This window comes from Heteronotia binoei, chromosome 13 (assembly GCF_032191835.1).
Source record: "Heteronotia binoei isolate CCM8104 ecotype False Entrance Well chromosome 13, APGP_CSIRO_Hbin_v1, whole genome shotgun sequence".
Classification (NCBI taxonomy): Eukaryota; Metazoa; Chordata; class Lepidosauria; order Squamata; family Gekkonidae; genus Heteronotia; species Heteronotia binoei.
In genome coordinates this window covers 57099564-57112125 of record NC_083235.1, presented here as the reverse complement: position 1 = coordinate 57112125, position 12562 = coordinate 57099564, and the positions used below count along the sequence as shown (strand labels likewise).

At 44.7% G+C, this 12562-nt stretch overlaps 1 protein-coding gene across 1 annotated transcript in view; it reads right to left on the bottom strand.

The window, feature by feature from the left end:
- Positions 1-4440: 4440 nt before the first annotated feature.
- The window catches only part of NPLOC4 (NPL4 homolog, ubiquitin recognition factor), a 63498-nt gene continuing 55376 nt past the window's right edge, over positions 4441-12562 (bottom strand). Inside the window, exons 15-17 of the mRNA XM_060253146.1 lie at positions 8847-8963; positions 7134-7236; positions 4441-6446 (exon numbers count right to left, since the gene is read on the bottom strand). Of these exons, the coding sequence (XP_060109129.1) occupies positions 6289-6446; positions 7134-7236; positions 8847-8963 (378 nt within the window). The 3' untranslated portion in view covers positions 4441-6288. The remainder of the gene's footprint in view (positions 6447-7133; positions 7237-8846; positions 8964-12562) is intronic.

The window sequence follows — 12562 nt, the reverse complement described above, 5'->3', positions numbered from 1 at the left end:
TCTGAGACTGCAAAAGGAAGGAAAGATGGCTTTGAAAGAAAGAAGCCCCAAACCATGATTTTCCTACCTGCTGAGCAGAAATCCTGGGGTGGCAAGATGCAACGGTTCGTTCAAGTCTCAGCTTTTTCCCTCTCTCTGGCCAGGATCAGCTTCTCTTCTGTGCCTTATAACATGCTGCCCTGGAATTCTGCCAAGCCACACAGCAGCCTTCTAATTGCAAACAGATCCTTTTGGCCTGCAGAGAGGTCTCCAAGCTGGCTTATGTGGCTCTTTAGGAACTACAAAACAACCAAAAAAGACCCCCAAAAAGGCTGCCTGCAGGACACCAAGGCCCCTCTCTGAGAAGGCAAAAGCACTCTTTCAAGTTGCGGGTGCTAGGCAGAGGAAGAGGGCCCTTTCTCTTTGGCTCCCAAGGAAGCTTTGTAGTTCAATCCAGCGTTCATAACTTGAGTCGGAAGCCCCCAGTCATTGTTTATGTTATGGGATAGAAAAAGAAAAGTGCTTTCCTTTGAAGATAGAAATATTTATTAGAGGAGCAGAAGCTGTGACCTGCCTGGGCTGGCTGCCTTGTTGAGGTGTGGAATTCCACCACCATCCCTATGTTTTCATACAAGGGGATCTTCCAAGACCTGAGTCGGTTTGGTGTGCAAGGGGTCCTTTTTGCCAACTCTTCCTCATTCAAGTGGCAGCCAGGGATCAGTGTGAATGGCACAAACCCTGCACTCTAGCTGGATTCTCGTAGCCTCTATCCACCAGTACTAAATAAACTGTGGAGAAACTGGGGGACACTTTTAAGGACATGAAAAGTTTTAATTTTAGGCTAAGTTCCAAAAACAGGCAATGAGCAGCTAGAATGAAATCTTAAGAAAACAATATAGATTGGTTTGTGGCTTGCTGGGTCTTTCATAGGCATGGAAGGAGCAGACAGAAGAGTATTGGGCTTGGTTTCTATTTGGTGGAATGTGAATCGATGTGAGGCATGAGCTACCAATACATGACTATTTTAGTACACTTGGACCGATTTTGCACTAGGGCTTGTTCCAGGTACAGAGCCCTTTTGCCTCCAGCCCTTCTCTCGGTTTTCGTACAAGCTGCGCTGGAGCTGCGAGTCGGCATGCTGCTTTTCTGTGGCAAGCAGAAACCGCTTGTAAGAGGATCTTGTTTGCTGCGGAAAAGTGGCACACCAGCTTGCAGCTCCGGGGCAGCTTGTGCGAAAGCCAAGAGAAGCACCGGGAGCAAAAGGGCTCCCCACCCAGAACAAGCCTAGTGTGAAATCAATCTTGATCTTAGCCAAAAGGCACTATTCAATAGTGAAGCCACTATTCAATACTACCTCTATCCTAAGTTTCATCCCACTCCCCAAATCAGTTTTCTCTAAAGTTGTACATTTCAGATCCCAATTGCCATACTGGGTGCTAGTTTCCCACAGAGGAAGGAATTAGGTAATGTTTGTGCCATTTCATTACCCGCCAGGTGACAATCTCACATTGTAAGGGTAACGCATTGGCTAGGCCCTGCCAACATCATTAGCTTTGCCCACCTTAGCTTGAGCTTAATAGAACTCTTAATGAAGGGCCTTGCTATACGTTTTCTTAGAAAGTTCTGCATACTGATAAACAGCATCCTTGTACTTTGCTGGGGTTGGGAATGGATTTTACAGGAAAAGCAGCTTAATACAAAAGATATTTCCTTCAAAGCAAGTCAACAGAGCAAGTAGGAGATTCCCTCTCAAATGTGTAAGGGTTTGGGATGAAGACTTCCATGTTATAAACCACTGATATTTCATAGGAATCCTAATGATACTAGGGGGGGAATCTTCATAGGCTGTATCTCAAACTCCACTTATAGGGGTTTTTTTTAGCTCCCCCCTCCCCCATACATCACATTCACATGGGCACTAGATTTACTAGTGGCAGCGCACCAACTACAGTCTTTGCGCAGTCATTTGTTGGCTTTCCCATCATTTAAGAGTGGTTCATTTGGCATCACCCAGAGCCCAAACCTTTTCCAGTGTGGGACTTGCTCAGTCCAATGGCCTTCATGAAGAGGTGAGGGGAGCTCCTTCCTTGGAGATCATCAGGTGGTGTTGTAAAGCTTGTTTGTCAGAGCTTTTGGGGGGAGCTGAATTGGCAGGCATCTTTTAAGAGTGTGTGGAAGGAAAAACTTGGGGGGGGGCGTTATTTTGGTTTTAACTGGAAATGTATTTTAACTATTATTTGATTTTAAATAACCACCAATCTGGCTCACCAGCATCCACTCTTTAAAACTCAAGCTTCATAAATTCATTGTCCATTGTCTTGCTACACTCAGGTTGTATTGCAAAGTCACAAAATGCCCATTTTGCCATCTTACACAGATGCCAGGAAAGAAGGCAGCATGGTAAATCCCTATTGCATCAGATCTAGGAAGCGAAGCAAGTGTCGGTCGGTACTTGGATGGGGGACCACACAGGAAGACTGCAGAGGAAGGCAATGGCAAAGCACCTCTGCCTCTCACTTGCCTTGGAAGCCCCTTACTGACCACCTCATCTTAAATTGGTTGCCACTCAATAGCACATATGCATGTATGGCAGATTAAAAACCTGGATCGTGTATTTCATTGTCCATTTCCATCATGGTTCTTTATACCAGAAAACCACCATCACCAGAAGCCACAGTGGCAAGGTGCCATTATTTTAAAATTGAAATGCCAGAAGTGTTTGCTGGTAGTTTGGCTTTGATTGAAATAACTGAACTAAAAAAGTCCAGAAGTGTGTACATGTGCAATCCTAAATGGTTCAGGAAACATAATTTAGTCACTCAGTTTACAGAACAGTGCAAATGTTAGTTTAAATAATTCAGCAGAAGTTGTGATGCTTTCCTGGGCTGTACCATTTCTGGTTGCCCACAATATGTTGCACATTTTCACCAATGGGAAAAACCTCACAACAGGTTGAAAATTATGTCAGAAACCTATATTGAACTCATCTCCTGGCCATGCTAGTTTTGTGTGCAGGGAGATTTGATTTAAATGCCAAAACATATTAACATGTAATTCTCTCCCATTTGTAACAAGAGTGGTGCTGCCCAAGAAAAGGGCCATGACTTGATCTTGTAGTGTATATAAACAGACTATACTAGATTAAAGATTATCCCTCCTTGCTTGTCGGTGCTACAAAGCCAAGTAATATTAAGTAGAACACATTACTTTAATGTTTCCTTTGAAAAACTGTCTTGATCGATTTTAAAGCTTACAGATTGAACCCTAAAAACTTGCGTTTGAAGTATGAGGGATGCAAGAACCAAAGCATCTTTCCTGCTCATCATTAGCAGCATTTACATAAAGGCAATTAGAATTAATAACTGCTTTACCTTCTGTTTTCAGAATTACCCCATTTGCCCCAAGTAGCAGGAACGTGGAGGAAGAGCAGAACACGCCTGGGTGTTCTATATAGGCCCCAAGTGGCCAGCCAAAGGATGTATCCTTTCCCATCTTGCTGGTGGTTGGAAATGGCTGAGACCAAGCAAATGGTACAGAGCAGGATATAAGGTACAATAGCTAAATTCACATATTGTCTGGATACCTAATAAATCGTTAGGTGCAAAACTGATAAACGGAGAGCCAGTTTGGTGTAGTGGTTAAGTGTGCGAACTCTTATCTGGGAGAACCGGGTTTGATTCCCCACTCCTCCACTTGCACCTGCTGGAATGGCCTTGGGTCAGCCATAGTTATCACAGAGGTTGTCCTTGAAAGGGCAGCTGCTGTGAGAGCCCTCTCCAGCCCCACCCACCTCACAGGGTGTCTGTTGTGGGGGAGGAAGGTAAAGGAGATTGTGAGCCGCTCTGAGACTCTTCGGAGTGGAGGGCGGGATATAAATCTAATATCTTCTTCTTCTAAACGTGAGTTTTGCACAGATACATAATCCCTGTTACATTTCATGATGCTTTATTTCCAATTTGCTGTGTAGGCAGTCAAATCCAAGACCAGCTTGGCTTGCAAAATGCCTTGTAAGGGATCATTCTTCTATCCAAGCACCTGCTAGGTTATTACTAGTGAGCTCTCAAGCAACGGCTCATCTATCACAGCTTCTCACACACAGCCATGGTCCGAGTCAAGATTGTTCTCTTCACTTGACAGAAGTCCAAGGGGAGATGGGATACCAAAACTTGACCTGAAATTACCAGCTTTTTCTCTAGGCAAAGCTTCATCTCGAGCTAAAAATGCTGCCAGGGTTGGGGGGTATGGTTGGAACCATTTGCTCCCTTCTCTACTTGGTAAAGACACAAGCATTTCAGAAGTTTCAGGTGGGGAGGATTAACCAGAAGAATTTCACCAGATGCAGTGCTATCAAGTTTAAGACTGCTTGAAACTTGGTTAGGGGGACCCCAAAAAACTTAACAGATTCAAAATGGATGACACAAGGATCAGGATAAGAAAGTAATAACAAAAAGTGCAGGAGGCTTCCATTTCAAATGCTTTTAATAGAGGTTGTTTTTTTTTTTATTTGCAGGGCTGTTATTCACTTAACTCCAGTCCAAACCAAACATGTACCTCTGCAACCCATAGAACGAAGAGGAATAGCAAGAGCGGCTATGGCCCAGTGAGCTCAAGAAATCTAGTCAAACGCAAACCCAGGAGAGGAGAAAGAGTCCCATGCCCTGTCAGCACTAGCAAGGGCCAGATGACCAATCACTTGACTGAAATGCTTGAAGGACAAAGCCCCAAATATTTCTGCCATGGAAGGCAGAACCACATCAGTTATGGCAGTTGTCTGTGAGCCAGGCCTACACGCCCTCTGGAAATGGGTAGTTGGGGTAGAGGCACATATATATATATTTATTTATTTTTGCTGTGCTGAGAACCTAAAAAGATAAAACTGGAAGGACTGAAAGAGAGTACCCTCTGTCCACATAATCCAACATAAAAATATGAATGCCTTGTTTCCCTGTGATGAAGCCGATGGATGTAGCCAAATGATAACAGGCTAGTTGTGCAGAATATATTGTTGCAGAAAGAACCAAACTGTACCTTAATCAATAACGCTGTTGGCAGGGATGCTGAGAATTTGGGGATGGGGAAACATCCACCTGCACAACTGGGAATGGAAGAGCTTGCACACCAGAGGAAACTGGGAACTGGAGGGCTCTGTTGTTGGGGTTATGGGAACAGCAGTCAGATCAGTGTTCTTGAGACAAGAGAACCTCCGCTTCCTGAGAACCCCAAACCATCTAATGCTCAATAGACAAAGCTCCTACCAACATGGCAATAGAAGGCCCATATAAACCTTGTCCTGCTGGGATGATATTCAAGTCTACAACAGGCATGAGGAAGGAACTTGCAAGTTTTCCTGCTCACAGCTACAAATGCAAAGAAACAGGTTTAAATGCACAGGGATGCATAAAGATCTGGGGCAAATAACTGCTTGTGAGTTGTTGCCTGCCCAACTCTGACACAGCCAAGATGCTGTCTACTTCCTGAGCAGAAAGCCAACTGGCCCCACAATGCCAGATTTGGCAAGAAATGATCCTCTCTGCTGCTGAGCCATAAGTGAGGTACAGCTGCTGACTAATCAGTTTCACTTGCTATCATCATGGCAGGAGCTGGGCAAGAACTGGGTCAGCAGGCAAGCAGAGAGACCATTACCAGGTTGAGAAGGCTTGTTCTCTCCTTTCTCCGTTGCCAAGGTGCTTTTGGGGCTTAGACTGGAGCTCTGAGCTACTATAGATTCTGCCACCACTAAATTTGGAAGCTATAATTAAAGAGGGTAGACTGAAATGAGTCAGGCACCAGTGACCCAGCGACTCTGAGGCTGAACGCAAAGCATGTAAGGAGAGCGATGTTAGGCAAGCTAGACTTGGGAGACCAAGCCATCCCTTGTAACACTGCTGCCTAGCCTCGCTCACTGGCTTAAGGCTGGGGAAAGCTTGTGGCATGCAAGCTATTGGGCGGGCATGGCCCCTCACTGCCACGTGCCTGCAGAGCTGATGAGCCATCCGTGCAAATGCAGCTCAAGAGGGAACATGATCTCTGGCTTTCTACAATACTGAGAGCAAAGAAAAGGCAGCAGCACAGGCAGAGGAGCTATGTTATGTTCCCCCACTGAGACATCCAGTTCCAACCGCAAGCTACAACCCTCTGAATGGCACGGTGTGCCTGTGATAAGGGTCAGGTCCCCCCTGCCCGCTCTGCCCCGCCCCTCATGGTGCAACATCCGAGGAGGAAGTACAATCCTGCCTGGCTAGGGGTTTGCCTCTGTATTTCTGCCAGCTGGTCTGTAATGGCCGCCCTGAATGCCAAGCCAGATGAGGCTTAGCTACGTGGGAGGCTGCACATCTCACAGTGATCTGTGCCTGGCTGGTTCATGAAGGTGCAGTGCTGACAGGCCCACATGGAAGAAGTTGCAGCATGTGTTGAGCCACCCATGGCACCATATTCTTGGAGTCCTGGCAGCTGAACTCCAACTGTGCCTGCAAAAATAACACAAAGATGAGAGTTGTCAATAAGGGAACAACAGCTCTGACATGTAGAGAAGTCTCATATGAAATCACTACAGAATGTTTCTGTAGATAAGGCGGGGCTTCTCTGCCTACCAACAATCTCCTTCATTTGCTGAGTCTCTGCAGCAATGGGTACCCTCACAAATTTAGTCAATATCACGATTTGCAGAGTACCTTCACTTTAACTTTCTGCACTAGATCAGCCCCATTTGATGTCCCTGAATCAGTGCAACAAGAGTGCTGCAGAAATATATTTTATTTTTACTTGTTTCTAGGAAAATGTCCATTTAGACAATCATGTTAGTCTCTTGCAGCCAAAACAAAGGGCCTCTTGTGCCACTTCAATGCTTAATAGTTCAATTTCTCATAAGTTTTCATGGGTCAGGCCCCCCCCCCGGCCCTGCCCACTTCCAGCCCACAAAAGCATATGCTACATCTGTCAGACATCAAGGTGCTAGGACCCCTTTTTTCCTAGTAAAAAAGCGTAGGAATATTTCCCCCTCGACTAATCTGTTCCAAGTCACCAAGTGAGGTTTAGAATCCAAATTCCAACACTGGGCTGCCTCATGTAAACAGGTTAAAATTCTCCTGCCTTTCTGCAGTGAGATGATTAAATTCAAGTATTAAAAAAGGGGGGAGGGGACACACAAGACATACTGCAAAGCTGTTCAATGGTGGCCCATTGTTCTGATTTTTTCCAAGTCTGTGCTAGCTCCTCATTCCGGGTCCTTACTGCTTCCAACAACAAGCTGATGCTATCCTGAAAGACAGAAGATAGTGTGGTCTATTTGTGATGTGAGAGACAGTGAGCCATGCTCTGGAAGAATCCCTCCATTCCAATGCTACTTCTACTCCATACTAAGCTGGTGATAACAATTCCCACCTTCTCACATAGGTGGGAATCTATGTACCCTACACTAACCTGTTTTAAAGCCAAGATGGAAAAATAGCCCCACACTTCCCCTTGCATCCTCAACTCAGTGCCACTGTATACATACAGGGCTTTCTGTCCCCCTTCTGGCTTAAAGGGTCAGTAACTCTACAAAACAAGGAAACAGTGAGCTATATCCACCAACCTGGCGTAGCTGTTTCCAACAATGAAATAATCTGAAGTACCATGATAGCTAGCTGCATAAATGACAGTCTCTCCACCCAGAGCCCCGCCCCATACAGATGACTGACATTTATTCCTGTGCATGTACCCCTTCAAATAGCCAGAGCAAGCACTGTGGAAATGAGTAGCGAGCTGGCAGCAGACAGAAGGCTGCAAGTGTAATTCCTGGCCCATTCACTTATCAGCAACTGTTATATTCCACAAAAATAGTGGCAAATCACATAGCTATACTAAAAATGACTTTGCAGGAGGTAGTACCTTGTACTCCAAACAGCAGAGGGTGCTACAGGCTTGTTTTGCTGGATGGAAACCTGCAGGGAGTCTGCTCTGTCCCATAGATCTGGGGTGCATGCACGTGTGTGACCAGCCATCTCTTAAATTTCTCCTCAATTAAGAAATTACAAACTGACTTCAAATGACATAAAAATGGGGAAAAGCTGACCTTTCCCCCTTAATTTGATAACCTTTCCTTCCATTCTACACTCTCTCATTTTCACTTCCCCCAACAACCTTTATACTGTTGGTGCGGGGAGGGGGGGAGGAGAATGAATAGACAAAATAATCAACAGGGCAACGTATAGCAAATGTGATTGGCCCTGATCTCCCGTTGTCTACTGGCCATCCAGCTGCTTAGCACATGCTCGATATGTGCAGTTCTTAAAACCTTCTGAAAAACATATGGCCTGAGTTATTTTTCCTTGAGGTTTTTTTTTTAAATGAGAAAAATACAGATGTTATAATCAGAGCCTCATGTACAGCCAGACTCTTGCTGGCAAGCCAATAAAAGGGGTGAGAGCATGAGGGAAGATGCATACACAAGAAGTTGTTGGCCTGATGGTCACTGGGTGACTGATCTTGCAGTCATTTACAACAGGAACTTCTGATTCAGAGAATTTTTAAACATTTCCAGTTGTTGATGTGGCATGCACGTTTGCTCCAGCTAGTTTGAGAACATACTGATGCAAACACTACTAAATTCACTGCTCCAAACTATACAAAAGAAGAGCTTGCCAAACCTCAACCCCACTGTGCATTTCTACTATCAACCCTGAAGATATACCTCAAAGACAGGGCAGCCTCTGATGTCTTTGCCAAGCAAACTGAAAGGAGGTGTAGACTGAAACACAAATACCCTTCCTCCAAGCAGGCAGGAAGTTCTGCTTGGAGACCAGAGCACATTAGCACCTTGCTATACAAAGATCGCCTTGCAGGTACTCACATAAGCCTCTAGAATAGGTTCCTTCTCATATACATACCTTTAAAGGCATGACTTCATTGGTGACCAAGAAGAGCAGCAGATGGAAATCAGAGATGATATCAAGAAACACAGAGGAGGTGTTCTGGGACAAATACGTAGCCAGACTGTGAAAGTCCTATAAATATTGTAAAGAGAATTGCTAATTATTATTAACATAAGAACATAAGAGAAGCCATGTTGGATCAGGCCAACGGCCCATCCAGTCCAACAGTCTGTGTCACACAGTGGCCAAAAATATATATACACAAACACACACATACACTGCGGCTAATAGCCACTGATGGACCTCTGCTCCATATTTTTATCTAACCCCCTCTTGAAGCTGGCTATGCTTGTAGCTGCCACCACCTCCTGTGGCAGTGAATTCCACATGTTAATCACCCTTTGGGTGAAGAAGTACTTCCTTTTATCCGTTTTAACCCAACTGCTCAGCAATTTCATTGAATGCCCATAAGTTCTTGTATTGTGAGAAAGGGAGAAAAGGACTTCTTTCTCTGCTTTCTCCATCCCATGCATAATCTTGTAAACCTCTATCATGTCACCCCACAGTCAATGTTTCTCCAACCTAAATAGCCCCAAGCGTTTCAACCTTTCTTCATAGGGAAAGTGTTCCAGCCCTTTAATCATTCTAGTTGTCCTTTTCTGGACTTTTTCCAGTGCTATAATATCCTTTTTGAGGTGCGGTGACCAGAATTGTACATAGTATTCCAAATGAGACCGCACCATCGATTTATACAGGGGCATTATGATACTGGCTGATTTGTTATCAATTCCCTTCCTAATAATTCCCAGCATGATGTCGTCCTTTTTTATTGCAATCGCACACTGTCTTGACATTTTCAGTGAGTTATCTACCATGACCCCAAGATCTCTCTCTTGGTCAGTCTCTGCCAGTTCACACCCCATCAACTTGTATTTGTAGCTGGGATTTTTGGCCCCAATGTGTATTACTTTGCACTTGGCCACACTGAACCTCATCTGCCACGTTGACGCCCACTCAGCCAGCCTCAACAGATCCCTCTGGAGTGCCTCACAATCCTCTCTGGTTCTCACCACCCTGAACAATTTAGTGTCATATTACTTTTATTTTATTTACTTTAACAGTAATATAAAATATTATTCCTTACAGAATTTTAAACCTATCCAGGTATATTCAATCACAAAGTTTATCATTTCAAGAAATAATATATTGAAAAACTGTCACTGTTATAAAATACTACTATCGTATAAGCTTCGAACAATTTCAGTTATTTGGTTATCTTACAAATACAATTCAGCAAACCAGAGATAGACAAAATGTCTCTTAATTTTCAGTAAGCAACTACCCATGAACAATTCTTTGTCTACGGATCAACATTATCTTTAAATAGCACAGTAAAAATAATCTTAGGATCCTCTCAGTTCCAGCACCTATCTCCAGAATTACTGCAAGTGGTATGTGCAAGTTTTTTTTTTTTAAATGTATTTTTCAGTTTGGTCTATTGGATCTGAAAACAGTTGGTATTCAGATCTGGGATTTTTCAGAAATCCTGAATTTTTTCAAGTCCAACAGACCCGAAAAGAAAAATACCAGAGTAAAAGCAAAAAGAAAAAAGCCAGCCTGATCCTGGGGCAGGCTTGGCTTCTCCTGCAGCCTGGCTTAAACTGTGCTGCAGGAGAAGCCAACTCCAGGATCTGTGCGCCAGGGAGATTCTGGCTGGGATGGCTTCTTCTGTAACCTTCTGATTCTTTTCCAGTTGTCCCTGAGTGCTCCACTGGAATTTGGAGAATGTCTAATCTGACCTAAGAAGGTAAATGTCCCACAATTCTTTAAATTGGCCACAGACATCCCTTTTCCCTTGACCAATAAAAAGATTAGCAATTTGTAATTCCTGAACAATATACTTCATGCACGTTTTTGATCCATGTGCAAAGGGAATATTCTGCATTTTAATGAGTTTCCATGCTGGATTACAAAAATATTTGATACCTCTTACCCCCAATGAATGAACATCTTAGTGTAAAATAGCTCTCCAGATTTTATGCAGTCTAAAATTTAACTTAATTTTATTTCCCATCCAACACTGAGGTAATTGTTTATTTTCCGTTCTTTTTTCTCATTTCACAAACTGCTCAGCAAGCCGATATTCAGGCCAAATTTTGCCTGGTTCAGGGTTTGTGAGCTGTGACTCAGAGATCACGTGCTCATTGGAAAAAACTCTTGAGCTTTTGGGTGTGGCTTGGAATAGCTTGGGAAACGGAAACCTTCAAGAAAGTCTGGTGTGAAAATGTTAGGTAACAGTAGGGGTGGTGACATTTTCTAGCCTTGAAAACATGAATAAAGATCCTGAAAGCTTGACAGGCAAGGCTGCCAGCCAATACAGCTATAAGCAAGTTCTTTCTTTTCACCTTCTATACCCAGTTTGGTGTAGTGGTTAAGTGCGCAGACTCTTGTCAGGGAGAAATGGGTTTGATTCCCCACTCCTCCACTTGCAGTTGCTGGAATGGCCTTGGGATAGCCATAGCTCTTGCAGAGTTGTCCTTGAAAGGGCAGCTTCTGTGAGAGCTCTCTCAGCCCTACCTACCTCACAGGGTGTTTTGTTGTGGCGGAGGAAGGTAAAGGAGATTGTGAGCTGCTCTGAGACTCTGAGATTCAGAGTGAAGGATGGGATACAAATCCAATATCATCATCATCTCTGCAAAAGCACCTTCCCGGGGTACTGGAGACCCCCTCCTGGCCACTCTCCAAAACCCCCACATCTGAGCCACCACTGTCTCTTGGGTCTTCCATAGTGGCACTACTTGGGAGTCAATTTAGCAAGCATTTAAACTTTAAATCCCTTCTGGGGATGGTCTCCATAAGGTGTAATGGAGCTGCATAACCAGCCTATTCAGTCAGGGGCTGGAGGGTCTTAGCTTTGCCCTGGGTTCCTCTGAGTTGCTATTCTTTTTGGTTTTTTGCTTTCTTAGTGCAAAGGTTAGGAAGACTGGGACTGAATTCTTCTTTCACATGGCATGCATTTTGGTTTAGCAGGAGTTTGCTGCTCTCAGCTTTCCCTTCCCTTTTGTTTTCATATCACACACACACACCCCTCCTTTGGGTCACAGTGCAAAGAGAAATCCTTGCATGCTTTTTGTTTTCAGGCTGCTTTTTTTGGGGGGGGGTGTTCAACTAAGATACATTCTGGGGGCAGTTTACCTTCCTGATTCCAGAATTACTGCCTGGGGTCCCATACTCCTCTCCATTACAAACGCCACCCCACTCCTCTTGGGTCTTATCTGTGTGGGTGCCTGCCTGATTCCAGAATTATTGTCTGGTGTTCCTTACTTCTCCCGGGCAGGGCAGGAGAAGGGTTGGCCCTGCCCTGTATTCACCATGCCAGTGGTGGGAAGATGGGCCTGGGCAATCCAGCAACCCGCAACTCTGTGGGTGGCTTCTGGACCCCAGGCAGTGTGGGAGGATTGGCCCTGTCTAGTAATCATGTTTTTAGTTGTTGAGGGGGGGGGGGGGGGAAGGCGGTTGGGCCTAGGAAGAAGCAGTCCCAGGGAAGGGCAGGAGGGTTGGCCCTGCCTAGTAATCATGTTTCCAGGTGTCAAAGGGGTGGGTGGGCAATTAGGCCCAGGGAGAAGCATCCACCTGCAATTCTGTGGATGGCTCCCAGGCCCTGGGCAGGAAAGGGGAGGAGGATTGGCCCTGCACAGTAATTCTGTTTCCAGTTGTCAGAGGGATGGTGG